The sequence below is a fragment of the Miniopterus schreibersii genome (genome assembly GCF_964146895.1).
Source record: "Miniopterus schreibersii genome assembly, chromosome: X".
Taxonomy (NCBI): domain Eukaryota; kingdom Metazoa; phylum Chordata; class Mammalia; order Chiroptera; family Miniopteridae; genus Miniopterus; species Miniopterus schreibersii.
In genome coordinates this window covers 68,160,593-68,186,224 of record NC_138104.1, presented here as the reverse complement: position 1 = coordinate 68,186,224, position 25,632 = coordinate 68,160,593, and the positions used below count along the sequence as shown (strand labels likewise).

The window sequence follows — 25,632 nt, the reverse complement described above, 5'->3', positions numbered from 1 at the left end:
GCAATCTGCCATCTGGGCCCTAGGCCTTCCTTGCCCTGCGGCAGGCTCGGCTCACTCCGGAATTCTTGCACCCTCCGCATGACCGCCTCGAGCTTAGTGGGGCATTGGGGAGGAGCTCCTTCCCCGGGCTTCCTGGGCAGGGCTGCGGGAGAGTGGAGCCACCGGGAAAGGTCGGGATGGGGCTAACTCCACGACAAAGAAATAAAACGTCGAGCTTGGGAAAGCTGGCAGGGAGTCAGAGGAATATCTGGGAACTGGGAGTGGCAGTTGAGAGGGGCGCCCTCTCCAAGACCTCCTTACCCCCAGGCTCTGGACTGGTTAGGAGCCCGTGCCCCTCTGCGTGTGTCTGGCTGGCTGAGATCGAGTCCCGCTCTCTCCTCAGGAACTGGGCGCCTAGGATTAGGGGGGACTCATTGGGAGAGCCCAGGGCTTGGGAATCTTGCCTTGGGAGGGGAGGCATCCAAACACCTCAAGACGGGGGCAAGACTGGGACCGCGTTGCATGTGAGTGCCCAAAGCTCGCCCAGCACCCTGGAGGGCAGACGGAGGGCTGGGAAGAGGGGGTATGTTTCACAGCCCGACTCCTCTCTCCAAGGCCGAGCCCCAACCTTGGGAGCAGCCCCGCCCCGCAATTTCTGCCCGGAGCCTCCGCTGCGGTGTGGGCATCCGAGGCACTCCGGGGATGTGGGCGCGGGTCCCACTGAGCTCCCCGAAAGGGCCATCAGCAGCTCTCAGCGCACGCGGGGCTCCGCAGCCTGGCTCCTCCGGGACGACGGGCGAGGGCGCGGCGGGGCGGAGCGGGCAGCCGGGGAGGTGATCTCACTCCCCCCTCCCTCGCCTCCACTGCGCTCCCCTCCCCCTCCCCTGTGCGCACGCCCGCCCCGCCCCCGCCCCGCCGCCGCCTCCGCAGCAGCATCGCCAGGCATCGCAGACTCGCTCGGGCCACGGGTCCTAGGCCGGCGTGCGCGGAGGCTGGGCGGGCAGCCCAAGTGGCGACCGTAGCGCAGGTAAGGCGGGCAGGCCTGCCCTCGGGACCGGGCCACAGCTGCGAAGCCCCAGGGCCCCCGGCCCAGCCCTAGCCGGAGGACGAGAGCAGGAGCGCGGCCCCGCCCGTGGTCAGGGGCGAGCCGGCCGGAGCCCCACCCAGGTGGCGGGGACTCGGCCCTGCGGGTGGGAGCGGGGCGAGGGAAGGAGGCCAGGGCTGGAGTCCGACAGGTGAGAGGGGCACCTGGGCTGCGCCCAAAATGCCGACCCGAGGAGGGACACTCCAGGTGTGGGGGGGAGTCAAGTAAGGTCTGTGCAGGCAGGTGGGGGCTGAAGTTGGCACGTCCCTACCGGTGCGTGCGTGTGTGAGAAAGGGATCGCGACGGGGCCTGATAGCCGCCCCCACCGTCCCCCGCCTTAGGCTGCTGCAGGGTGTGGCCCTGGGCGTGGCTGCCCCCTTCCTCAGTTGAGGTCCGGGTTCCACTGAAAATTCGGCCACGGGCGTGGTAGGAGGGGAGGGTGGGCTAGGCTGCCCCTGCAATGGGGGAAGGGGAGGGAACCGGGCTGGGCGCTGCCTGGCTCTGTGCCCCAAGGTAGAGGTGGGGGGCTTTGTTCTTCTCTCTCTTCTTTCCAAACCCCAGCCTGGACTCCCAGGGCCTCCCCTCCAAGATTGCACTAGGACTGGGGTCTCCTCCCCAGAGGCGCAGGGTGCGTCTAGAACCTCAGTTTCTGCAGGCTCTTGTGGCCAAGAAAGGGTGCATCGAGTGAGATCGGCCTGGGCGCCCACCGGTGTGTGCGCCTGTGCACATGGTTGTAGAATGTGGGTCTGTCAGGTAGAGGGGTGGGAGGGAGGGAGGCCATCATTGGCTCAGGGCTGGGGATTCTGGAAAGCAAGATGCTCAGTTCAGGGCCCTACCCCAACCCACTACAGGTCTTTTGCCCTTACAGTCTTCCTACCTCTATTTGGTTATGGAAGGGTCTGCAAATCCTATTACCCCCTTCCTAAGGCAGATTTTGGGAGTCTTGTTTTGCAGGGATTGCAAAGAACACCTAGTACAACCTGCTGCCCCCTGCAGGATATCTGGAGCCCCGCCCATCACTGCCGGTCTCTCCCAGGCCCTCCTAGGGCCATCGGCCCCCCTCAGGGAGTGGGGGCTTGGCACTCCCCTCCAAGTAGGTGCCTTGCTTCCAGTTAACTCCACCCAGAAAGCAGGGACTTCTGGGCAGCCCGGTGCCATCTCTGCTGACAGTGAATAATCCAGTCAGCTTTTCTTCCCATAAACTGCTTCTGAGCCCCATCTTGTCCCCTGTAGGGTGGCTGGGGCAGGGGCCTGCTTGGGGCCTCTCACCTCTGGCCAGCTTCTTACTGTAAGCAGTGAGACTCAGCTGGGCATGGCCTCTCACCTGGCACAATGCCCATGCAACGCCAGCATGTGCACCCATGGGCTCCTGAGCCTTTGGGGCTCTTGGATGTTTGTGACCACATGGGGAGCTCAGGTCAGGGCTGGGACCCTCCTACCCCCAGCTCCTGGCCATTTTTCTGTGCCACATCCTAGTCTTTCCATACTTATTTATGTCTGTGTGTGTGCAATCCCAAAGGTAGTACATCTTATTGTGGTACACTTGAAATATACAGAAAAGAACAAAAGAAATTAAGAATCACTAGTGATCTGATCACCAAGGGAGAAGCCTGTTTAGTACACCCCAGCCTCAGTCTCCTTGGTTTGCTACAACCTGCTCCTGAGAGGTTCTTCCGCTAGTGCCCAGACCCATGCAGAGTGGGCAAAGAGTGGGCACATGGCAACCTGAGGCTGTGGGAGCCCCTCCCTATGCAGTAATGAGCTCCTCCCTGCCTAAGAACTCAGTGGCCCATGGGGTGGGCAGTCATTCACTGGGCAGCTGCTCACTGCCAAGTGCCTGCTTGGGCCGGCTCACAGCTGCCCATAGAAAAGCCAGTAATGAACCACACTGACACTGTCTTCGTCCTCAGGGGGCACAAATTGATTTTCATTTTTCCTATGTGACTGTCTAAAGGGAAAAGGGAGGCATGGAGTAAGGAAGGGCCTACTGCAGTGGACAAGAGCACCCCGGCTGCACTCCTATCAGCCTCTTTCTGCCGCTGGGGCCGGTGCCTTCCATGACATGTGCTTGGACAAGACTGGCTGGGGAGGGTGGAAGAGGCAGCTCCCATGCCATACCTGCCACTCCCTAGTCCAGTGACTCCAGATCCTCAGTCCCTTCCCTGGCTTTGAGTGTCAGCCTTCTTGGCTATCCGATGAGAGCACTACTGCTTAATCTCCAAGGTCCCTTTCAAGGCAAACAGTCCCTGGTGCCACTTTAAAGGGCTACAGCTGGAAAGAAGGTCTCTGGGGCACTCTTCTGGGCAGTGAGAGCCATGTGGTCTTGCAGAACTGCCCAGCCTCCAGGAGAGCCAAGGTGAAGGTGTGATGGAAGCTTTTTCTGGATCTCCTTCTTGGGCTAAAGGTTGAAACAGCTCTGGGACCAGGAGGGAGTGTGGGTGCCCTGGGTCCAGAAAGGGCATATTCTGGGGAGAATGGAATGGAAGTGGGGGTTTTGTGCAGAGATCTACATCCTAGCCAATGGCCCTCCTCCACCAGGCCCCCTCTCAGCCCCAAGGGCCACGCCCTACCCTGTGATTCAGACAATGGGGAAGGTGGGGTGGGGGGGGAGGTTTGAATCACCCCTCTAGGGTTCCCAAGATGGCTGCTGCATTTGCCATGCCTCCTTCTCCCCTAATTGGGAAGGTTGGATCTAGATCCCTGGATAAGGCTCTGTGCCAATCCTGGACATCCCCTCCTGCTTCCCCACCCCCCTGCTCTCCTTGTCAGTCACCCAACTCTCCACTTCCCCCCAGACCATCACCTTTCCCCCACCAGCTCAGCTGAAGTTTCACTGTGAGGGTGCACCACTCCCCTACTCCCCCATTTGCCTCTGCCTGCCCCACCCCTCCCTGTAGGTGCCTTGGGTTCCATCTCTCTGCTTCCCCTTTTGTCTAGCTTCTCTCTCTGCTCCTCTCCCTTCCTGCCTTACCACCTCTCCCATATCCTGCTCTCGATTAAACTTGGCCCCCCTGAGCTCTGAGCCCAGCACACATCCACTGGGTTCCATGACTTTAGGTTGGGCTCAGACCTCCTGTGGGGGCCTCCTCTGACCTGGAGGGTGGACAGGGGCACCTGGTAACCTCCAGCCAGAGGACTGGGGCAAAGGTAGAAGGTTAGCAGGACGAGCCTGTCTTCTCCCCAGATATCAACAGGATCTTTGTGGTTTCCTGAAGGTTGGAGAGAGAGAGGAGCCTGGAGGGTGGGGAGTTCCTCTGTAGGGGGAGGTTGTGGGTTGCTGGTCTTTCCAGAAGCTTTTGTTTGTCCAGTGCCCCCCACCCAAGGCCTCAGGAGCTTGCCTGAGTCCTCCATGTTCTTCCCAGGTCATGAAGCTGCAGAGGGAGCACTCAGCCACTGTCCTGACACTCATGCCAATCTTTGACCCTAAACCCAGTAAGGACAGCTGTGTTGGCCTTGGATTGGGTGGAGCAGAAGGGTGACAGCATCCTGGGCTTTGCGCACTTGGCCATGGGTGCCTTCTGAGCTGTCTATCTTGATGTCAGCCTGATGGTGGAGCTTGAAGGGAGGGTATGAGTCCCATGGAGCTTCCTCCCCTCAGCTCTCCTATCTAAAACATTCAGAGCAGACAAATTGGAGGAGGGCAGCAAGGCTCGAGGTTTGTATGGGGGACGGCTTTGGGTGTGTGAGTGTGTGTGTATTACTCTTTGCATGTGTGGGGATCATATATCTGGTTGCATGTGTGCATTCGTGTGTGTATGTGTATGTGTGTGTGTGAGAGAGCATGCGCACACAGATCCTCCTATGCCCACATGAGTCCCCTCGGAGCCTCTACTGGGCCTGTGCTAGGAAGGGGTGGGACTAACGGTGGTGGCTGCAGAGGCTCACATGCCTAGCTGCATGATGTGGGGCTTCCCATTTGGGGTGCCCTCTGGCCCCTCCCCTGGCTGCCTGTGTTCATTCCTTAGGAATGCCTGGGATGACAGAGGCTCCATTGTCTGCCCCCAGTCTTCCTGTGACCCTTCTGCCCTTTAACCCATTGGGAGTGGGGAGCCCTGAGGGGGCTGGAGGGGCCTGGCAGTGTCTGAGCCGTTTCTAGGTGCCCAAGTCTGCCCCCCCCCCCAACTTGGGGCCAGGCATCCCAGGACTGGGGTCTGAACAGCAAGCTGGGAGACATGGGGCTGGTGCCTCTTGTTGCTGGCTGGGCTGCCTTTTGCTTTTGCACTTTGCTTAGCATGTTCCCAGCATTGCCTGCCTGCTCTGCAGCCTTCTCTCCCCCATAGTCCTGGAGGCAGGCCCTGCCAGTGCATAGGAACAGGATGTACATTGCCCTTCTGACCTAGTCCCCAAAGCACCCTCTATTTCCACATTCATTTCTCAGGTCGGGAGTTTCTGGTCTTGTTCAGAGTCCACTTTCCAGCGCCAGAGGAAGAGCTTAGAGGGGGGAGAGACACAGCTTTTCGGCTGTGGACGTCAGTTTCCCCAACTATACATAGTAAACTTAGCTGTACTGCTGGCATTCTAGGGGTCTGGGATGCCAGAGTCTTGGCCCCTGCTCCACTGGGCATCAGTTTCCCCTTCTACACAGGGAGTCAATGCTGTCCCTAAGCCCTGACTGGAGAGAGGGGCCTTGCAGGTAGTCAAAGCCTCTTTGTGAGGATACCTTGGGGCTTTTGGTTTCAAGAAAGGGATCAGAAGGACCCAACATTTTGGATAAAGGGAGGGGCCCAAGAAACCCAGGCTGTCCCTGAGTTTAACAGTGAAAGGAATTTGCTTTCTCTTGGGCAGAGTCCTTGAATGGGCAGTCTCCTTGGATGGGCAGTCATGTAAAACACAAGGCCAAGGGACGGGATGGTTCCTGCTCAGTGCTGAGGGTCACATCCCACTTCCGAGTGGCCTCTTCCCAAGATTTCCCTCCCTGCTTCCCACATTTGCTTGCCATCTGCCTAGCAAATATGCCTTTCTCCTGGGTGCAGGACTGCTGGAGGCATTCTCATCCAGGCTCCTGGCCCTCTGGGAACACATGTTGGGAAGCCGAGTCTGAGAGATGAACTGACCCTCAGAGGGAGCCTCTGCCCCATCTAAAACCCCACCCTTGGCAAGCATCAGTGATCGTGGATACGGCACTCTGGTTTCTTCATCTGTGAAATGAGGATAATGATAGCACAGCCTTCCCACAGAACAGTCTGAAAGATTAAATGAGTGATGTGTATAAAAGTGTCCCTGTGTGTAAGAGTCTTTGGTGTGTGATTAAGTGCCATCCATGAATTTACTCAATAAAATGGGGCAGCTGACTGTGACATGGAGAGGGGGTAGAAGAAAACTGTCCCTGCCACTGATGGCGAGATTCCCCCTTCCTCCTCCAGCGTAGACTGTTCTCTTTGCTCTCCCACAAAGGGTTAACCTCTGTCCCGCCCTTTCCTCATCCCTTAAGGAGAGTGGTCCTTTACAGGTAAGCTGTCATTGCCTTGGAGACCTCAGCTTTGTAGGGGTTGAAGGTGTACTCTGAGGGGGGGTCCTTTGGGAGGGGTGAGGCAGGGAGCACAAAGGATGAAACATCAGTCCTTTAAGACTCCCAAGCCCCCAGGTACCTGTGGGGGTTCCTACCCAGCAGCCTCCTTTATATATTATCTAAATAACCCCTTAGGCTGCAGTAAGCTTTCCTCTAGGCCTCCCTCATTTCTGCCAGTGGAGGGAGCTGGGCTCCATCTCCATGGAAACCTGCCAGCCACAGGCTGGGGGGAGGGCAAGAAGGAGACTTAAAGGAACACAGTGCATGGGATGTAGGTGACACTCACACCCTCATATATGCACCTACAGGCTCCAAGGCCCCCACCAGTCCTGCTGAGGAGACAAGCCAGTCATGAGTGGCACTACACATGCCCCCCAGAGCTACAGATATGCAGGAGTGGCACCACCCTCTGACCATCTCACACACCTGGGACACAGAGCCCCCACCCCTGCCCCCACTCAGGCCTGCTAGGTCACAGGGCACTGCCATTCTCAACAGACACTGAGCTCGAGGTCCTTGTTACTTATCCCTTGGGCAGGCGCATTTCCATCAGATGGGTGGGGCAGAGAGGACTTAAGGCAGGAAGTGGGAGCTGGTGGGCACATGCAGGGCACCCTTAAGGGTTCCCAAGGTATGTGTGTGTGTGTGTGTGTGTTCAAGGAGGAAAGCAAGCCACCCCAGGTCTCAGCCTGGCTCCATGTCCTCCCAAGCCCCCCCCCCCCCCAAGTCAGCAGACAGAAGCCACAGGAGAGGAGTTCTAGGGGCACAGTAGGGCCAGGGTGTGGCCAAGGGTGGGGCTTCTCTCGGTCCCACTGGGCTGGGCCCCTCCCTGCAGCCTCCAGTGGGCCTGACCATGCCGTCCTCATCCACTTCAGTGCCTGCCACACTCTTTCTCTGCCAGCCTGTGAGTCGTGTGTGAGGCCCCAGGGGAGGATGGATTCCCAGCTGGACCCATTGAGGAGCAGCCTGCCTTTGTTGTGCCCTCCCCCAGCACAGTGGCGGGTTTATGCAGTGGGTGCACATGCGGGCATGCACACGGACACTCATTGTTTGCCTGTGGACTTGTGGGCATCCCCCTACCCCCAGCCAGGCTGCTACTCACTCTGCCTTAGCAGCAATCTTGGAAGAATTCACTGTGGTCCTCTGGGTGCTTCTTCCTTCACCTCTGGGGGGGGGGGGGGAGCACCTGCTCCCTGAGGGCCAGCCAGCAGTGGCTCATTCATCTTGTCTTTGTACCACACCCTTGCTCCAATGCCACAAGTGGCCAGGGACCTGCTGCTCTGTCTCTGTCATTGTTGTCTTCATCATCCTGGGCTTTGTCTCTCTGGTGCTGGCTCACAGCTTCTCTACTCCACCCTGCCCATCAGTCCAGCCTGACTTCCAAGCCCAAGAAAGCCCCCTCCTCTGACTCAGGTTCATCTTTTCTCTTTTCCCACCCCTTGCTTGGTGTATCCCCCAGGGACCAGGACACAGAGGAGGCACCACTAGGCCTGTGCTTACTCACACAAACACATACATAAACACACCTCTTACTCTTGCTCAGCCACTTCTCATCAGTGCTTTCTGCAGCTGTCTCCTGCCCTTTTACTCTTTTCCCCTCTTTTCCCTGCTGCTTGGGTCTCTTTCCAGATTTCATCTTGTTACCATGGTGGTCTACATCTGTCTTTGTCTTCCATTCCCTCCCCCAACCCCACTTCTCAGCCTCTCCAGCTCCCTCCTGCCTCTTTCTCACCCTGTCTGTCACCCTTCAGTCTTCCCCAGTCTGCCCCACCTTCGCAGACATGGCCTTGGCTCCATCTGTACACCAGCTTGTGGAATAGCCCCCCTCCTCCCCTGCCCCTGGAGGTGCTGATGGGGAGTGGGGGGCCTGCTGAGCTGACAACCTGAGCTGCTTGCTCTGTAATTGCCAGAGGAATGGTGAGAGATCAGAGACCCAGCAGCAGTGGGAGGAGAGGAGGCAGAGTTGCCAGCTGTCGGGGAGCCTCTCAACCTGGCTCCTGCCTGCCTCTGAGTGCCTTGGAAGGTGGCGAGCTGGTTGGCAAATACTGGGAGACTAAAAAAGGTTGAATAGGAAACTGTGGGGCATTGGGATGGGGCAGAGTGGGGACCAGGGGGTTGGGGGTATCACATTTCCCCTGGTATACAACCAATGTATATATGCCATACCCCATTCTGGGAGCCTAGATTTGGACAACAAGTGGAAGAGCTGGCGTGACAGGGAATATCATTCCAGCAAATGGAACACTTGGGCCTCCTCGAGTGCAGGAAGGTCCTTCTTCAAGTGTTTTTTTTGTTTTTTTTTCTTTCCCCTCCCCCTCTTAAGACCAGAGCGCTCAGAGCTCCCAAGGCTGCTGTTTGATCGCCTATCTTCTGATCTGAGTCTCCTACTGCTTCCTACAGGCCTTGAAGTTGAGGCCTGGGGCCCACCCTGCTTGCATTGACTTTGTTGGGGAAAGTGGGGGTTGAACAGGTCCGCTGTTGCTCCTCCCTTCTGGGCCCCAGCTCAGCTCTTGCAAGTTGGGAATTGGCCATGTATTTGCCACTTCCTCTCCTCCAAGTCATTCTCCTGGCCTTCGGCCCATCCACATTGACCCACTCCGGTGCTTCTCCACCTCCCCCTGCAGCGTTGGGTGTGGGAGTCTGAGAGCTCCAAGTTGACTGCTATTCACCACCATACACTTTTCCTGCCCTTTCCCCAGGAAATCTGTTGCATTTGTCACTCTTCATAGGCCACCTTACACAAAACCAATTTGTGGATCCTGGTTGCCTCTTAACAGAATCTAAATATCTTAACACAGCATTCCAGACCTCCTCACCCACCCTTCTGGCATCCTGGATGAAGTTTGGTGCCCCCCTTGATAAGATCTTGGCTGGCACAAGGAGGATGCCCCATATGGACTTGGTGAGAGCATCCAGACCCGGGCTCCAGCCCCCAACCTCAGTCACCCAGCATCCTGCTGTTGCCCCTCTTGCACTTCCACCACTTGCCTTTCTCACACCTTTTCCTGTTTGGAGTCAAAGTGGTCTTTCTTCTTAGGAGTCTGTTTCCTCTTCAAAAGCTAGGCCTGCCAGTCACTCAAGAGGTGTCAGAAGTATTGTCCCAGAGCTTTCTCTGACCCCTGCCCTGACCCTGGCCTGGAGCATCTGGAAGTCGCCTTTATTGCCCCCTGGGGGCTTGAGGGACAGCAGAGAGGTGCTTTCCTCCCTCCTTCCCTCCCTCCCTCCCTCCCTCCCTCCCTCCCTCCCTCCCTCCCTCCCTCCCTCCCTCCTGCCACTTCTTGAGGTCAGGCTTTCTTCTCCCTTCTTTGTTGATTTTCCTCAACCTATTCTGTAAAACACAGGCTCTTTGGGCCCCTTTCTTTCCTTACCTGTCTCCACTTCCCAAGCCCCCCACCCCCTTCCACCTTTTTAGGCCTGAACAGCATTCAGGGGTCAGTAGGCTCTGAAACCCATACCAATAAGATTTCGACAAGAGTTCTCTACATATGTGTGCACACAGAAATAGCAGGCATGAGGATTCATCCCCTGCAGATACAGACAGACACACAAGAAGACAGGCACATGCTTCTGAGTGCAGCACCCTCCCAGGGAAGACACATACAAATGTGCTCCTGCATGCACACATAAATACTAATGTGCACATTTGGCTACATGCAGATCCACACCCACGCTCATGCCCATAGGCACCTTGCTGGCACATCGAGTCACTCATGGGAACAACATGCACAGACAAAGCAGCCTGTGGCATGCCCAGGGGAACTGATTGGGGCAACAAGTTGGTGATGGAGAGGCAGCTGATGGGAAAGGCAAATATAGAATAGGAAGGGAATGAAAAGCAACCTGGAGGTCCAGCTATTGCTTAGTCTCAAAGTTGTGGCGGGTGGAGGGAAGGATGGGGGAGTTGGCCATGAGGGTTGGGCTGGGGGCGGGGCCAAGAGCCCTGGCTCGCCCAGATGTTAGTAACTAACAACCCTCCGTTTTTCTCTCCTCCCTCACCTTTCCTTTCCCTCCTCCCGTCTCCCAGTGCCCCCCACCCCCAGCTTCCACCCCAAGCCGTCCATCAATCCCCTTCCCACCCCGCCGGAGCCTGAGTCCGGCAGGTTGTGCCGCGCCGAGCCGCCGGCGCCGCCGGGAAGATGGCCGTGGCGCTGTGGTACTTGTGGCCTCTCCTGTGCAGCCCCTGCCTGCTCATCCAGATCCCCGAGGAATGTGAGTAGCTGGAGGGAGCCTTGGCGCCTCCCTTCACCGCCACGCTTTACTCCTCTTTATCTTCTAACTCTTCACCTTCTCCGGGTTTCGGACCCTTAACCGTTTTCCCCCTCACTCCTCCTTTCTTGGGCACGGAGTGGGCAGGAGGTACCCAGGACACTGGGTACCTTTAGAGAGAACAAGATGGAAGGCGCGGGGTGTCAGCACCATGGACAGGAAACAGTGACGCGGGCGAGCCGGGGAAATTTCAGCACCACGGACAGAGGGCTTGGCCCTGGACCCGCCTCCTTGGGCCTCTCTGTGCTTTTTCTCGGTCCGCCCCACCTCTCCAAAACCCCTCCCCCAGAGGCGTGATGGGCGGGAAAATGGGGTTGTCCCCAGTGCTCAGCTAGCTTGTGCAAAGGCCTGGATTCAAGTCTTGATCCAACTCTGACTTAGGTAATCTCATTTTGGGCCCATGTAGCCCTATGAACTGAGACAGGAAAAGATACCTTGCAAAGGCCAGCAGGCTTCTGGATCCAACAATTTAATGCGTAGTTAGTTGGTGGGTCTGGGAGGTGGACCTGCTGGAGCATTACATTTGCGGGGGATCACAGGTAGGTGCGGGGGTGTTTGGGATTGTAACTAGAGGATTGTGACTGAACATGATTATTCGTTTATGCTTGTGAGTTGGACAGTCTGAATATTTGTATCTGTGGATGTGCGCGCCTATGATTGACTTAGTGTGGTCCCTGAGAGTGATTCCTGAGTGTAATTTTGATTTCCTATATGGGTAAGTTTGTGAGTCACCAGAACTGTTACTTATTGGTCAGGTTTGTGAAGGTCTATAGGTATTTGACTGTTAACATTTGATTGTAGTGGGTTGTGTGTGCATGTGAGTGGGGCTGCATGTGAGTACCTGTTTGTGCTAGGGGGAGTATATTACTGTGATGGTCTTTTCTCTTGAGTGTGAGCAGGAGATGTAAGCACTGCTCTAAATGACTGTTAGGGTTCAGTGAGGGGCATTTCACAGGGTAGCATTTGTGTATCCTGAGCCTGCTCCTTCCATAGCTCCAATCCCTTCCCCCCTCACTTTGCCACCTTTGTCTCTGGGCCTGGACCTGGAGGAGGCCAGTGTCCCAGAGAAATGAGCTGGGAGCTAGGAGTAAGAAAGACTGTCTATGCCAGGAATGGGACAGGGACCAAAGGAGGTGGACTTAGAAGGCACCTGGCATTGGGGGTCAGCAAGGGTTTAGAGGAGGTGGAAAGTAGCTGACATAACAAAGGTCGGGGATGCCCCCATAGATACATACATGGAGGTCCATGCAGTCATGCCTATGCAGACTCCTCCAGCTACATATGCACATGGACATACACATGGGTAGACATAGACAAGCCACCTGTACCTAGCCAGGCACAGAGATACAGAAGGGGCAGAGACCCTGAGAGGACACATAGGAGGCACACAGACATGAATACATGTGCACACACACAAGAGTGAAGGGTTTAGACACAAAAGAACAGTCATCCACACAGGCAGGTTTTCAATACAAAATTGTACACTGAATGCAAGTATGCACACACAGCCTTCAGATGCACTCTGGCAAGACACACCCCTATAATACAAATACACTGGTGGATGCTCACAAACATACTGCAGTCCACCCCGGGACATCCACACATGTGCCGGTGTCATACTTTTGCACATTCACACACATATACTCATCCTCCTTCCCTCTCCATCTCCTCTCAGTTGCTTTTCAGGCATTACCCTGGGTATCAGCTCTCCCTGCTACCACACGGGCTGGGCCATCTGGCCAGGTGCATCTGTGTATGGAGAGGCAGGGAGAATTTGGAGAAAGGCAGGAGCCAGGAAAGAGAAGTAGGCCAAAGACCATGGCAGTTCCAAGGCTGCCCTGGCCACTGGCCTGGACTTGGTATTAACCTCGATACAATATGGCCTCCAGCTCAAGCTCGCTCCCCAGCCAATCCAGGCCCCTTTGTCTCTTCCTGCTTTCTCCACCCAGTCACTTTTCCCTATCCTGTAGTCCCCGTCATCGTCTCTTGTTCTTGGGCTGCCTGCACTGGCTCCTCCCCAGCTCTGGGCTCTCTCTGCAGGGTCCCTGGGGAGCTCCCTCCACTCTCATGGGGACCCTCACACTGAGGTCTTCTGCAGACACAAAGCTTTCAGAAGCAGCCAATGGCTCCCTTCCCAGCCCTACCTGCCCTCCCTCTCCTCCCTTTTTACAGCCACCCTGACCAGTGCTGGGCTGAGTCCTGCTCCTAGGCAGTGGCTCTGGCCTCAGCCCCAGGGAGCTTGGTGGCAGACTGGGAGGAAGGAAGGGGAGAAAACGAGCACTGTGTCAGCCCTGCAGGCGATGGAAACTCAGATACAGCAGGGCCTCTGGGAGGGTTTCACAGGGAGGAGGCTGCTGGGCTCTGAAGGCTGGGCCTGGGTAATTGAAAACATTGAGCCCTGCTAATTGGATTAGGAGGGAAGTGGGCTGGAGCAGGGGAGGGTGCACTGGCTGTGGGCTGTCTGCCTCCCAGCCTTCCTAAGCATCCTGGGTGGGGTCAGTTCTGCAGGCCTTGCCAGGGAGATGCAAGCGTCTATCCAAAGGGCACTCCTTGTTAAAGGCACACATTTCTCTCTCCCAGCCCTTTGACACCCAGGCCTGACTCCCCCTGGGCATTGCCCTACCCCTGAACTGATGATCTGGGCTTTGTCCTGTCCTGGGTCTTGACTTGCCACAGCTTCAACCCGGCATGTGCCTCCCCTGCAAGTTACACCGCAATGGCCTCCTCTCCCACCCCGCCCTTCCCCAGGGGGTCTACTTCTTCCCTGCTGGGGCTGTGTGTCAGCATTTCTCTCCACTTTCTCCCTTGCTGCCTGGATTTCTCAGATGAAGGACACCACGGTAAGTTGGGGGAGGGTGAGAGTGTTTTCTAGGAGGCCAGGGAGAGAGGGAAAGAGGAATGTCAGCATGTTCCACTCTCCTTCCTCCTCTCCCTGTGTGCCATGTGTCCTGTGCTGGCTCCTGTCTTTTCTGGCTCTTGGGTCCTTGTCCCGCTGTCTCAGGTTGGAGGCCCACCTCTCTCTCACCTGTGTGGGCTGTCTTTGTTTTGTCACTGTCCTGGCCTGGCTTTTCTCCATCACTCTTGCTGTTTTTTCTGGTGCTCTGTTCTCTCTGATCCCCTCTCTCCCCGTGAGGGGTTTGCCCTTCTTGGTTTCTGTGTCCTTGGTTTTGTTGTCTCTTTTTTTCCTTCCATACTCTTTGCTTCTCTCTTTGGCTTCATCTCTCTTTTAAGCATTTTTCTTTGTAACTTTTGTTGTTGTTTTCTCTCTGTTCTGTCCCTTTCTACATTTATTCTGTGTCCCTTTCTCTCTTTTCATATCCCACATGCCTATAGCTAAGCTAATTGGTCTCTCTAGCTTTTAGCTTGTTCTAACTCTTTGCCCACCCCCATGGCCCTGGGGCCTCCAGGGGTTCCAGACCAAGTTTGTCTCATGATGGGATGGGGGTTGAGGCCATGATGTCATCCTCACCACCACTCTTTCCATCCTGTCCCCAGTGATGGAACCACCTGTCATCACAGAACAGTCTCCACAGCGCCTGGTTGTCTTCCCCACAGATGACATTAGCCTAAAGTGTGAGGCCAGTGGCAAACCCGAAGTACAGTGAGTGACCTTCACCCTCTAAGCCCTGTTGTTGACCATTGACCTCAACTTCTAGTCCTCAGCCCTCCTAGGCCTCCCAATTTATGAGCCCAGAAGCCCTAGATCTCCCTCATCACCCTTGGTCTTGACCCATCCCAGCCTATCCCGGGGGCCCCTGGCTGCTACTGCCCTTGTCTCCTGATCCAGGTTCCAGGGCCTCAGTCCTCCGAGCCCTTTTCTGCCCACAGGTTCCGCTGGACTCGGGATGGCATCCACTTCAAACCCAAGGAGGAGCTGGGTGTGACCGTGCACCAAGCACCCCATTCTGGCTCCTTCACCATTACCGGCAACAACAGCAACTTTGCCCAGAGGTTCCAGGGCACCTATCGTTGCTTTGCCAGCAATAAGCTGGGCACCGCCATGTCCCATGAGATCCAGCTCATGGCTGAGGGTGCGAGGCACTGCAGGGGTGGGGGAAAGGCCTAGGACACATGAGACGGTCCCTGATCAGGTCTCAGGGACCTTGTGTGGGAGCTTGTGGGCTCAGGCTTGTTGGCTGACAGAGTGGGTGGAGGGTTGATTCTTTGCGTGCATTGTCCCTCCTTCTGGCCTGCCCTGTCTCTGTCTGGAGTCATTGCCTGGGCTTGGGCTTCGGTCCCCCCTTCATCTCTGCAGTCCCATTTCTTTTTCTGCCACTCTTGGGTCATCTCTCTCCACTTCCCCCACCACTCTGCTTCCCCTCTTCTCTCTCTCCTGCTTCTTCTCCCCACCTCCAACCTGGCGTTTCTGGCTCTGCTTTTATCTGTGTCGCCTTTTCCCTGGGGTTTTCCCTCTGCATTCCATCCTCCCTGAGCTTTCTGCCTCCCAAGCTTGCTTCTCCTCTCTCTGCCCCTCTGGTTACCTTGGGAACCGTTGCCATGGTTTCTGTGTCAGGATGATGGAAGGGTCTGTGATTCCCGCATCCCTCCACAGCTCCCTTCCCCCACTGCTGCACCTCAGCCTCCCCCCACCCATCCTTGTCCTGTCCTGGGGTTGGGAGCTGAGAATTGTGGAGGGTTAACCCTTTACAGCCATCCAGACTGCCCATCCTCTCCTGCATGGAATGCCAGTCTCAGCCCTGAGCCCAGAAAGGACCCAAAGTCTCTACCTCCCTTTATGTGACCTTCCTCATGGTCTGGCCCTCTTACTCCCTCAGCCATCCCTCCGCCTTTCCCCTGTCCTGACCTGCCTTAACCAAGAAGAGAGTTGGGACCCATCGTGCCAGCCTCTCTGTCCCTTCTAGGTGCTCCCAAGTGGCCAAAGGAGACAGTAAAACCTGTCGAGGTAGAAGAAGGGGAGTCAGTGATTCTGCCTTGCCACCCTCCACCCAGTGCAGAGCCACTCCGGATCTATTGGATGAACAGCAGTGGGTGCCCACAAGGAGCTGCCACCTGGGGTGGGGGTGCCAGTGGGCATGTCTTCCTGGATGGGGGGTCCTGACCTTTGCTTCCTTGACCCCCACTCCCACAGAGATCTTGCACATCAAACAGGATGAGCGGGTGACAATGGGCCAGAATGGCAACCTCTACTTTGCGAATGTGCTCACCTCGGACAACCACTCAGACTACATATGCCATGCCCACTTCCCTGGCACTCGGACAATCATTCAAAAGGAACCCATTGACCTCCGGGTCAAAACCAGTGAGTCCCAAAGTTTCTGACATACCCCCCTCCTCTTTCACCTCAGGCTTGGCCCATTCCTTAGATCAGAGGATCTTTCTCTTCCTCGAAGACAGCTTGGCTCCCACCTCAACCTTTCCCAAACCCCTTCTTAGGTGGTAAAAGCAGAGGTGGTCGCTCCCTTTAGCAAAGGAAGAAAATGAGACCCCAAGGGCTCGTTCGGGTGTCGAAAGTCACTCTCTCCCTTGCTCCTCACAGCCAACAGCATGATCGACAGGAAGCCACGCTTGCTCTTCCCTACCAACGCCAGCAGCCACGTGGTGGCCTTGCAGTGGCAGCCATTGAGCCTGGAGTGCATCGCTGAGGGCTTGTGAGTCTAGGAGCTCTGGGTGGGGTCGGGCAGAGTTTCTGCTGAGGGACAGGGCTCAACAGCCCTGTCTTCTCTCCCTTCTACTCTCTTCCTTGGCCTCCTTGCACTGTGGCCCTGGGCAGCCCCACGCCCACCATCAAGTGGCTGCGCCCAAGTGGCCCCATGCCAGCCGACCGAGTCACCTACCAGAACCACAACAAGACTCTGCATCTGCGGAACGTGAGTGAGGAGGACGATGGCGAGTACCGTTGCCTGGCTGAGAACTCACTGGGCAGTGACCGGCACACCTACTACGTCACTGTGGAAGGTATGGTGCCTCTGCCAGGCTGGACCCCTGCCCAACTGCAAGGCTCCCAAGAATGACCTCTGGGGCTCTGGTGGGGTAGCTCAGTTGGTTAGAGCATCATCTTGATACACCAAGGTTTCAGGTTGGATCCCCAGTCTGGGCACATACAAGAATCAACCAATGAATGTGTAAATAAGTGGAACAAATCGATGTTTCTCTCTTTTGCTTTCTCTCAAATTTTAGAAAGAAAGAATCAGAAAATCTTTAAAAAAAAAAAAGGCGTCTGGGGACTAACGACATTCACGACATTCACGATGCCCATTGTCACTTGGGGGGGGGGGAAGCAGAGGGATCTGGGCCAGGGGAAGAGCTGGCTACAGGCTGCGGGTTCAGGGCAGCTCTCCCCTTCCTTGCAGCTGCCCCTTACTGGCTACACAAGCCCCAGAGCCGTTTGTATGGACCAGGGGAGACTGCTCGCTTGGACTGCCAAGTGCAGGGCAGGCCTGAACCAGAGGTCACCTGGAGAGTCAACGGGATCCCTGTGGAGGGTGAGAGGGCCTCAGACAGGGGCAGGGAGCATGGGGAGCCCTGGGGAACAGGGAAGGAAGAGGAAGGTGAGGAGGGGCCTCAGCGTGACTCACTCCTCTGCCTTGGCCTGTGGACCCACCTGCCGCATGCACAGAGCTGACCAAGGACCAGAAGTACCGGATCCAGCACGGAACCCTGATCCTGAGCAACGTGCAGCCCAGTGACACAATGGTGACCCAATGCGAGGCCCGCAACCGGCATGGGCTCTTGCTGGCTAATGCCTACATCTATGTTGTCCGTGAGTGCCAACAACCTAGGCCGACCTGCCCTCCCCTCTGTGCCTTACGACCCCCAGTCTGTCCCTGCAGCCCACCAGGCCAACTCAGCCAGCAGCTGGTTTGTCTACCATGGCTGCCTTTCTTATCTCCGGGCCCCTTCACCCTTTCTCTCTCTCTTATCCTCACAATAGCAGGGCAGGGGTGTGGAGGAAGGGCAGGTGAAAGAGCAGCCTTTTAGAGAGTGGTCTGGCTCACCTCATTTCATCCTGGCCAGGATATGCCAAGGCCAGCATGGTGGCTCCTCTCTTGGGGCCTCAGGGAAGATGGGGGCTGTGCCAGGAAGGCCTTCAGGAAGAAGTAGGCTGTCAGTGGGGCCTCGACATTGGTAAAATTTGGGTGGCTGGGATAGGGAGGCACATTCGAGGCAGAGAGAGGTTCAGTCTGGTGGGGGCCTGAGCTGGGCACAGGAAAGCCTGATGAGTATGGCTCCCTTGCCCAGCCTTGAATCTGCCCTCCTGCTCTGTCTCCCATGACTCCTCTTCCTCCAGAGCTGCCGGCCAAAATCCTGACCCCAGACAATGAGACCTATTTGGCAGTCGAGGGCAGCACTGCCTACCTTCTGTGTAAAGCTTTTGGAGCCCCTGTGCCCAGTGTCCAGTGGTAAGTCCCTCCACCCCTGCTGGGATGGTCTAAACCTTTTTCTGGCCTAGGAAGCCAGGGGGCAGAGGAGCAGTTCGGGGAGACTGAACCAGGCCCACCCTGCTTGTGCTAGGCTGGACAAGGAAGGGAAGACCGTGCTTCAGGACGAGCGCTTCTTCCCCTACGCCAACGGGACCCTGGGCATTCGAGACCTCCAGGCCAACGACACAGGACACTATTTCTGCCAGGCTGCCAATGACCAAAACAATGTCACCATTGTGGCGAACCTGCAAGTCAAAGGTCAGGTGACCCCATGTGATTAGCACCTCCAGAAGGGATGATAGGGTCTCTGGAGGACACCAGAGTGACCCTCCCTTCCCATCATTGCCCTCAGATGCCACTCAGATCACACAGGGGCCCCAGAACACAATCAAGAAGAAAGGCTCCAGAGTGACATTCACCTGCCAGGCCTCCTTTGACCCCTCCTTGCAGCACAACATCGCCTGGCGCAGAGATGGTCGCAACCTCCAGGAGCTTGGGGACAGTGACAAGTGCGGGCTCAGTGGAAGGGGGCAGTGTGGGAAAAGCAGAATGTCCAGACCTGGCCTCATCCATGGGCAGAGCGCCCCTGCTTTGAGGGAGAAGGTTCTGGCAGGAGAGGGAGGGAAAGGGAGCAGAGCACAGATGGTAGAAAGTGGTAGCTCCGCCGGGAGCATAAGGACAAGCATTCCCTCCCCTTCCTGCCAGGTACTTCATAGAGAATGGGCACTTGGTCATCTACAGCCTGGACTACAGTGACCAGGGCAACTACAGCTGTGTGGCCAGCACAAAGCTGGATGTTGTGGAAAGCAAGGCAGAGCTCCAGGTGGTGGGTGAGTCATAGGGTGGTAACAGGCTTGTGGCCTGGAGGCATGGGGAGCAACTGGCCTTGGAGCACAGAGGTCCAGGTTCACGTTACAGGACCCTTTGAGCTGGGGGTTGGGTCTTTTGGCTCAAACAAGTTGCCAGAGAACCCACCCTCCATGGCCCTCAGGGAGCCCTGGGCCCGTGCCTCAGCTGGAGCTGTCCGATCGTCACCTGCTGAAGCAGAGCCAGGTGCGCCTGTCTTGGAGCCCCGCTGATGACCACAACGCCCCCATTGAGAGTAAGAGGCTTGAGCATGATGCCACTCACCTCCTCCACTGCCACCCTCGCTAGCCCTCCCTCCTCCAGGGACCTTGGCTCCATGAATGCCACCTAGCTGGGGCTCATGGTTCCTCATGCAAGTTCAAGAATACTAGTTGCCTGGGGCACTCCCTCCTTCTGGGAGAGCCAGACTTAGACCCACATTACCCCTCCCCCATGCCACACACAGATAACTCCATTTCCGATTCACTTCTTTTTGCAGAGTATGACATTGAATTTGAAGACAAGGAGATGGCTCCTGAGAAATGGTACAGTCTGGGCAAGGTGCCTGGGAACCAGACCTCTACCACCCTCAAGCTGTCACCTTATGTCCACTACACCTTTAGAGTTACTGCCATCAACAAATATGGCCCTGGGGAGCCTAGCCCCACTTCTGAGACTGTGGTCACACCTGAAGCAGGTGAGATACCTGGGAGGGGTCTCAGACACCAGGGTCCCCGGGCTTTGCAAGGAGGGCCTGCAGAGGTAACTGTGCCCAAGCTCCTCTGCTTTCAGGTTTCCAGAGGGAGCTGGGGGTAGGGTTCCCTTGGGGCTATTGGCTCCTGCTTTCCAGGGCCAGAATGGGCGATTTCTTCTTTGGTCCTCAGACCTTCACTGCCTAAGCAGGAGCCCACAGCATTGATATGTTAACAACACGTTACTTTCCAGCCCCAGAGAAGAACCCCGTGGAAGTGAAAGGGGAAGGGAACGAGACCAACAATATGGTCATCACTTGGAAGGTGAGGGCACCTGGGCTGAGCTCCCCCTGGACATCATGCCAGGACCCACATGTTTGCTGATCCCCCTGGCTGTGCTAAGGACCAGAGGATGACTGGGGATGTGAGGCTGGGTGGAGGTAGGTCACAGGATGGGACTGCTCTTGGCTGACCAGCTCCTCTTCTGCTTGCCCCCTGCAGCCACTCAGGTGGATGGACTGGAATGCCCCGCAGGTTCAGTACCGTGTGCAGTGGCGCCCTCAGGGGACACAAGGGGCCTGGCAGGAACAGATCGTGATCGACCCCTTCTTGGTGGTGTCCAACACCTCCACCTTTGTGCCCTATGAGATCAAGGTCCAAGCCATCAACAGCCAGGGCAAGGGCCCCGAGCCCCAGGTCACCATTGGCTACTCTGGGGAAGACTGTGAGTAGCAGGGTGGAGCCCCTGTGCACTTTCACAGCCCACCCCCTGCACTGCACACCCAGCCCTTGCCTCTCAATAGTGCATTTCTTGGGAGTAAGAATATTGCCTTACATAACCAAAGTGCCATTATGAAAGTTCAGAGAGTTACCATCGATACATTTCTCTAGTTGGCAGTCGATATTCCAATTATATCAGTCAGTGCTGTCTTTCCCCCCAGTCCAGGGTCCAGTCCAGGATCCCACATCGGGTCTAGTTGTCCTGCTGCTTTCCTTCCCTTGAATCTGGAACATTATCAGATGTTCATTTTGATCACCTGGTCAAGATCTTCTCTGGTTACTCTTCCCTGTAGTTGCTATTTTCTGCCTTGCAACTAATAAACAGTCTGTAAGCAGAGACCCTGAGGCCATGCGAATGCCTTGCCCCTCAAACTGCCTGCTCCCCATAGAGTATCCAAATCCATCTTCTCCTGAGGAAGGGTTCTGGGCTGGCCTCAGGATGCCACAGGCCCTCATCTGTGTTACACTGTTTCCAGATCCCCAGGCAAGACCTAAGCTGGAAGACATCAAAATCCTCAACTCGAGCACTGTGCTAGTCAAGTGGTGGCCTGTGGATCCAGCCCAGGTCAACGGCCACCTCCGCGGATACAATGTAAGGGTCCAAGGTGTGGGAGGTGGGGCGATCCCAGGGTGAGGCGTAAAGCCACTAAAAGTGAGAGAAGATTGGAGGTAGGCCTCTGCCACCTGCCAGCTGCTCTTCTGGAAGTCCTTGGGTTGTGAGGAAAGTGGGTAGCATGTACCTGGGAGTCGCTGCTGGATGCCTTCTGCCTCTACGGGGTCTCTTGTCCATCTGCAGGTGACGTACTGGTGGGAGGGCAGTCAAAGGAAGCATAGCAAAAGACACGTCCACAAAAGCCACGTGGTGGTGCCTGCCAACACCACCAGCACCATCTTGGGAGGCCTGCGGCCCTATAGCTCCTATCATCTGGAGGTGCAGGCTTTTAACAGCCGGGGACTGGGGCCTGCCAGTGAAACGACCTTCAGCACCCCAGAGGGAGGTGAGATTTACACTCTGTGCCCCTGTCCCAGCCCCTCCTTTCTGTCCCAGGGTGAGCCTGGGTGAGTACCTGCTGCTTGTCTCTGTGCCTTGCAGTGCCCGGCCACCCTGAGGCATTGCACCTGGAGTGCCAGTCCGACACCAGCCTGCTGCTGCACTGGCAACCTCCGCTCAGCCACAATGGCGTGCTCACTGGCTTTGTGCTCTCCTACCACCCATGTACGTATGTGGTGGGCCCAGAGCCCCAGCCCAGCCTGAGTGGGAACTGGAGGGGAGCTGGAACATGGGTAGAGCTGTCTGTCAAAGATCACTGCCTCCTTGCCTGTCCTTGCAGTGGACGACGGGGGCAAGGAGCAGTTGTCTTTCAACCTCTCGGACCCTGAGCTACGGACGTACAACCTGACCAACCTTAGCCCCCACCTGCAGTACCGCTTCCGGCTGCAGGCCACCACGAAAGAAGGCCCTGGCGAGGCCATTGTACGGAAAGGAGGCACCATGGCCTTATCTGGTAAGGTTGAAGAGCTGAGGAGGCCCTGCCAGGCAGCCAGGCCCAAGAGGGCAAACCTTAAGCTGCCTCGATGTCCCACACCCTTCTCTCGCTCCTCAGGGACCCCGGATTTTGGCAACATCTCGGCCATGGCCGGCGAGAATTACAGCGTGGTCTCCTGGGTCCCCAAAGAGGGCCAGTGCAACTTCGGTTTCCAGATCTGGTTCAAACCCCGGGGGGGTGAGCACAAATGGTTCCTCTTGAGGGGAAGGGGCTCTGGGCCCAGAGGGGCTGAGGGCAGCTTGGAGCCAGGGTGCAGCCTGGCACTCCCACTCATCTCTGCTGCCCTCTCGCCCCTGCAGATGAGAAGGTGGACACTTACATCCCGCCACAGTATGTCAGCTACAACCAGAGGTCCTACACGCAGTGGGACTTGCAGCCTGATACTGACTACGAGATCCACCTGCTCAAGGAGATGGTGCTCCTGCACCAAATGGCTGTGAAAACCAATGGCACTGGTAAGGCCCCAGGGAGCTGGGGGCACTGCCCAGTTAGCTTCCTTCTGTCCCAGGTTCAGCCACCTCCAACCTAGGCCACCTCCCAGAATCTCGGTTCCATGACGGAGAAATCCAGGCCCCTGAAATGGCCCCTTTTAGTACCCTTCTATTTTTTTTATTTTTTAAAATTTATCTTTATTTTTGAAAGTATTACAGACATCCCCCCCCCCCCACATCACCTCTCCCCAGTATCCTTCTCTTTTAACTGTTTCTAAGGCAGTCATTTTCTCAGGAGGTTTTCCCCCCTGACCCCTGCTCTCCAGAGAGTCCAGTCCCCCTTCTGGTATATCAGTTACACACAGCGCTCAGCCCCAGGTCATCACCCTCCCAACACGGCCCCCTGGTGTCTATGGGCCAGGCTTGCCGCTGCCCCTGACCATTGCTTGAAGGCAGAGGGGTTGTGACAAAAGTGAGGTCCCCGCACAAGGCCATGAAGCTGGGGACATGGGCTTGGGCTGAGGCTCTGTCTCAGCCGGGACCGGGCTCTCCCCGTCAGGCCGTGTGAGGCTCCCTTCCCCTGGCTTTGCCACTGAGGGCTGGTTCATCGGCTTCGTCAGCGCCATCATTCTCTTGCTCCTCATCTTGCTCATCCTCTGCTTTATCAAGCGCAGCAAGGGTGGCAAGTACTCAGGTAAACCTGACCCCAGTCCACCCTACGTCCCTTCCACAAGTCCTCTTCGGTCCCTGAGCCCCCAACAGGCGGCACGGGCATGCTGGGGCAGGCAGAGGCCCAGAGCCAATGGCAGCCAGCCCCGTGGGAGGTGAGCGGTACACCCTCCAATGTTTCCTGGCTTCTGAGAGCTGCCAGGCCAGTGCTGGGGGAGCTCAGAGCACAGAAAGGGGGAGCCTCACCTGTCCTGCCTGGAGATGGGGCCCAGTACCCAGGGATAGGTGGGGCCGGAGAAGTCAGCTCCCCTCTGTGTGTCTTCAGTAAAGGACAAGGAGGACACCCAGGCGGACTCCGAGGCCCGGCCGATGAAGGATGAGACCTTTGGCGAGTACAGGTGAGCTGGGGGTGGGAGTTTTGCCGACCAACTGCCCAGCACCACCCTTGCTTTCATATCTGACTCTGTCTCTCTCTCTTCTCTGTGCTGCTGGGTGACATCAGGTCCCTGGAGAGGTAAGGCAGGGGTGATGGGAAGATAGTCAGACCCCGATCTCAGAGGCCTTGGCTTGCCAGGCTCTGTGCTCCCCCAGCCTTCTGATCTGGCAGCTCCCTGTTTCAGGCACAAGCCAACACCTCCAACTCCTCTTCTGCTCACTGACACCCAGCTTCTAGACCTGCCTGTCACTTTCCCAACTCCCCCACTCTGGGCTCTGCAAGGGCTAACAGCTGGACAGGTGCCTCCTTGCTCCCTCATATCTGCCAGGGTTCTGGGTATGCTCAAGCCTTGCCCTTCTGGTGGTGTGCGTGCCACTTGCCCTCCAGATGTGTGTCAAGGATGAGAACCTCTTCTCCACTGCATTCAGAGTAAATGGAAGACAGATAGGACCTGGGCCACTGGAGCCCCACCATGTCTCCCAGCCAGGCTTCCTCCATCAGGCTAGTACTTGCCAGCTCTTGCTGGGCCCCACTGGGCAGCCTCCCACTCCCTCTCGCCCTCTGCCCCTGCAGCGACAACGAGGAGAAGGCCTTTGGCAGCAGCCAGCCATCTCTCAATGGAGACATCAAGCCTCTGGGCAGTGACGACAGCCTGGCTGACTATGGGGGCAGTGTGGACGTCCAGTTCAACGAGGATGGCTCTTTCATTGGCCAGTACAGCGGCAAGAAGGAGAAGGAGGCAGCAGGAGGCAACGACAGCTCAGGGGCAGCCTCCCCCATCAACCCTGCAGGGACCCTGGAGTAGTGGGGTTCAGCCAGGCAAGGCAGGCAGGGTGCAACCCAGCCCTGGGCCACAGGGGAGTCCAAGGCCAGGACCCCCAGCCCAATGCCTATTTTGGGTCCGTGACCTTGGGACTGAGGTCCTTCTCTGTCTCCACTAGGCCTCGCCCCACCCTCTGGCCTTGGGCCTATAGGAGGCTTGAGTTGGGAGCAGAAGAGAGGAGCCCACTGCCTAATCCCCTTCTGACTACCCGCACCCCACTTTATTGCCAAAACCCAGCTGCACCTCTTGTTGGGCACACACTGCTTTGCTCCAGCTTGGGAGCCAGCTGATCACTCACACATCAGGAGCCTTCAGGTGCTGCCTTGCCAGCCTTTGAGCAGACAGACCAAGGTGGTCGGGGAGGGGAAGTGGGGATGGCCCCAGAGGGGTCTCCCAGATGCTGCCTAGTGGGATCTCCTCAGGACCAAGATTGACACCATCCCCAGCCACTCCTTGGCCAGCCTGACTGGGACTGAGGATAGAATTCGGTGTCCCCACCATCTGCTCCCTTTTCTTTGCCATCTCTGCTCCAACCAGGATGGAGGCTGGGTAAGCTGGCTATGGGTGCAGAGGAGGCCATCTGGAGAGCTCAGAGTCCGCACTCGCCAGTATCGCCCTCCTCCCACTGCCCACCCCACCCTGTGGCTGGCTTTCAGGAGCTCCATACACACGCTGCCTTCAGTACCCACCAGACAACATCCAAGTGGCCTCCATCACTGCCAGGGTGCGGGGCAGGCACACCTCCCCACTTCCCATGTACCCCGCCTCTCCCAGCCGCTACCACACTAGGACCCCTTAGCAGCCCACTCTCCCCAGTCTGAACAGTTTCCTTCCTCAGCCTTCCCCTCTGCCCACCTTGGAAATGTAAATACACCGTGACTTTGAAAGTTCCTACCCTGCCCTTTCCCCATATGCCACTAGTGTGTAGGCAGATGTCTGAGTCTCTAGGTGGTTTCTAGGTTTTATAGCAATTAGCTTTGATGATCCCATCCCAGGAAAAATAAAAACAGACAAAAAAAAAAAAAAAAAAGGAAAGATGGGTTCTCCCAGCCCTGCTGTGCTCTTGCCGGCAGCCCCCATCTCCCTGCCTTTGCTTGATCTGTTGATGAGCCCTTTACAAAAAACAAAAAAGTATATATATGTATATAAATATCAGAATTATAACAGGCAAATAAAAACCTGGAAACG

The 25,632-nt window shown here is 56.7% G+C and overlaps 1 protein-coding gene across 3 annotated transcripts; it reads left to right on the top strand.

The window, feature by feature from the left end:
- The first annotated feature begins 669 nt into the window (after positions 1 to 669).
- On the top strand, positions 670 to 25,632 carry L1CAM (L1 cell adhesion molecule). Of its 3 annotated transcripts, none has more exons than XM_081126476.1 (27): positions 670 to 1,006; positions 10,597 to 10,785; positions 14,334 to 14,439; positions 14,667 to 14,869; positions 15,701 to 15,823; positions 15,928 to 16,098; positions 16,336 to 16,447; positions 16,570 to 16,754; positions 17,150 to 17,281; positions 17,416 to 17,559; positions 18,088 to 18,199; positions 18,312 to 18,478; positions 18,573 to 18,729; positions 18,926 to 19,050; positions 19,212 to 19,322; positions 19,566 to 19,763; positions 20,012 to 20,082; positions 20,260 to 20,482; positions 21,015 to 21,130; positions 21,335 to 21,536; positions 21,632 to 21,754; positions 21,870 to 22,043; positions 22,143 to 22,262; positions 22,385 to 22,540; positions 23,076 to 23,210; positions 23,511 to 23,594; positions 24,195 to 25,632. In XM_081126476.1, coding segments are annotated over exons 2-26 (3,444 nt in total). In that variant the 5' UTR covers positions 670 to 1,006; positions 10,597 to 10,784; the 3' UTR covers positions 23,588 to 23,594; positions 24,195 to 25,632. The 3 variants fall into 3 exon arrangements, with proteins under 3 accessions (XP_080982602.1, XP_080982603.1, XP_080982601.1); XM_081126475.1 differs by having other exon boundaries at positions 939 to 1,006; positions 10,597 to 10,781; positions 23,511 to 23,583; XM_081126477.1 differs by lacking the exon at positions 23,076 to 23,210 and having other exon boundaries at positions 894 to 1,006; positions 24,195 to 25,627.

Coding starts and splice junctions, on each gene's coding strand:
- L1CAM (XM_081126475.1), top strand. CDS start 10,709: ATGGCCGTGGCGCTGTGGTACTTGTGGCCTCTCCTGTGCAGCCCCTGC. Junction 20,483..21,014: donor TGGCTACTCTGGGGAAGACT/GTGAGTAGCAGG, acceptor CACTGTTTCCAG/ATCCCCAGGCAAGACCTAAG. Junction 23,584..24,194: donor GAGACCTTTGGCGAGTACAG/GTGAGCTGGGGG, acceptor CTGCCCCTGCAG/CGACAACGAGGAGAAGGCCT.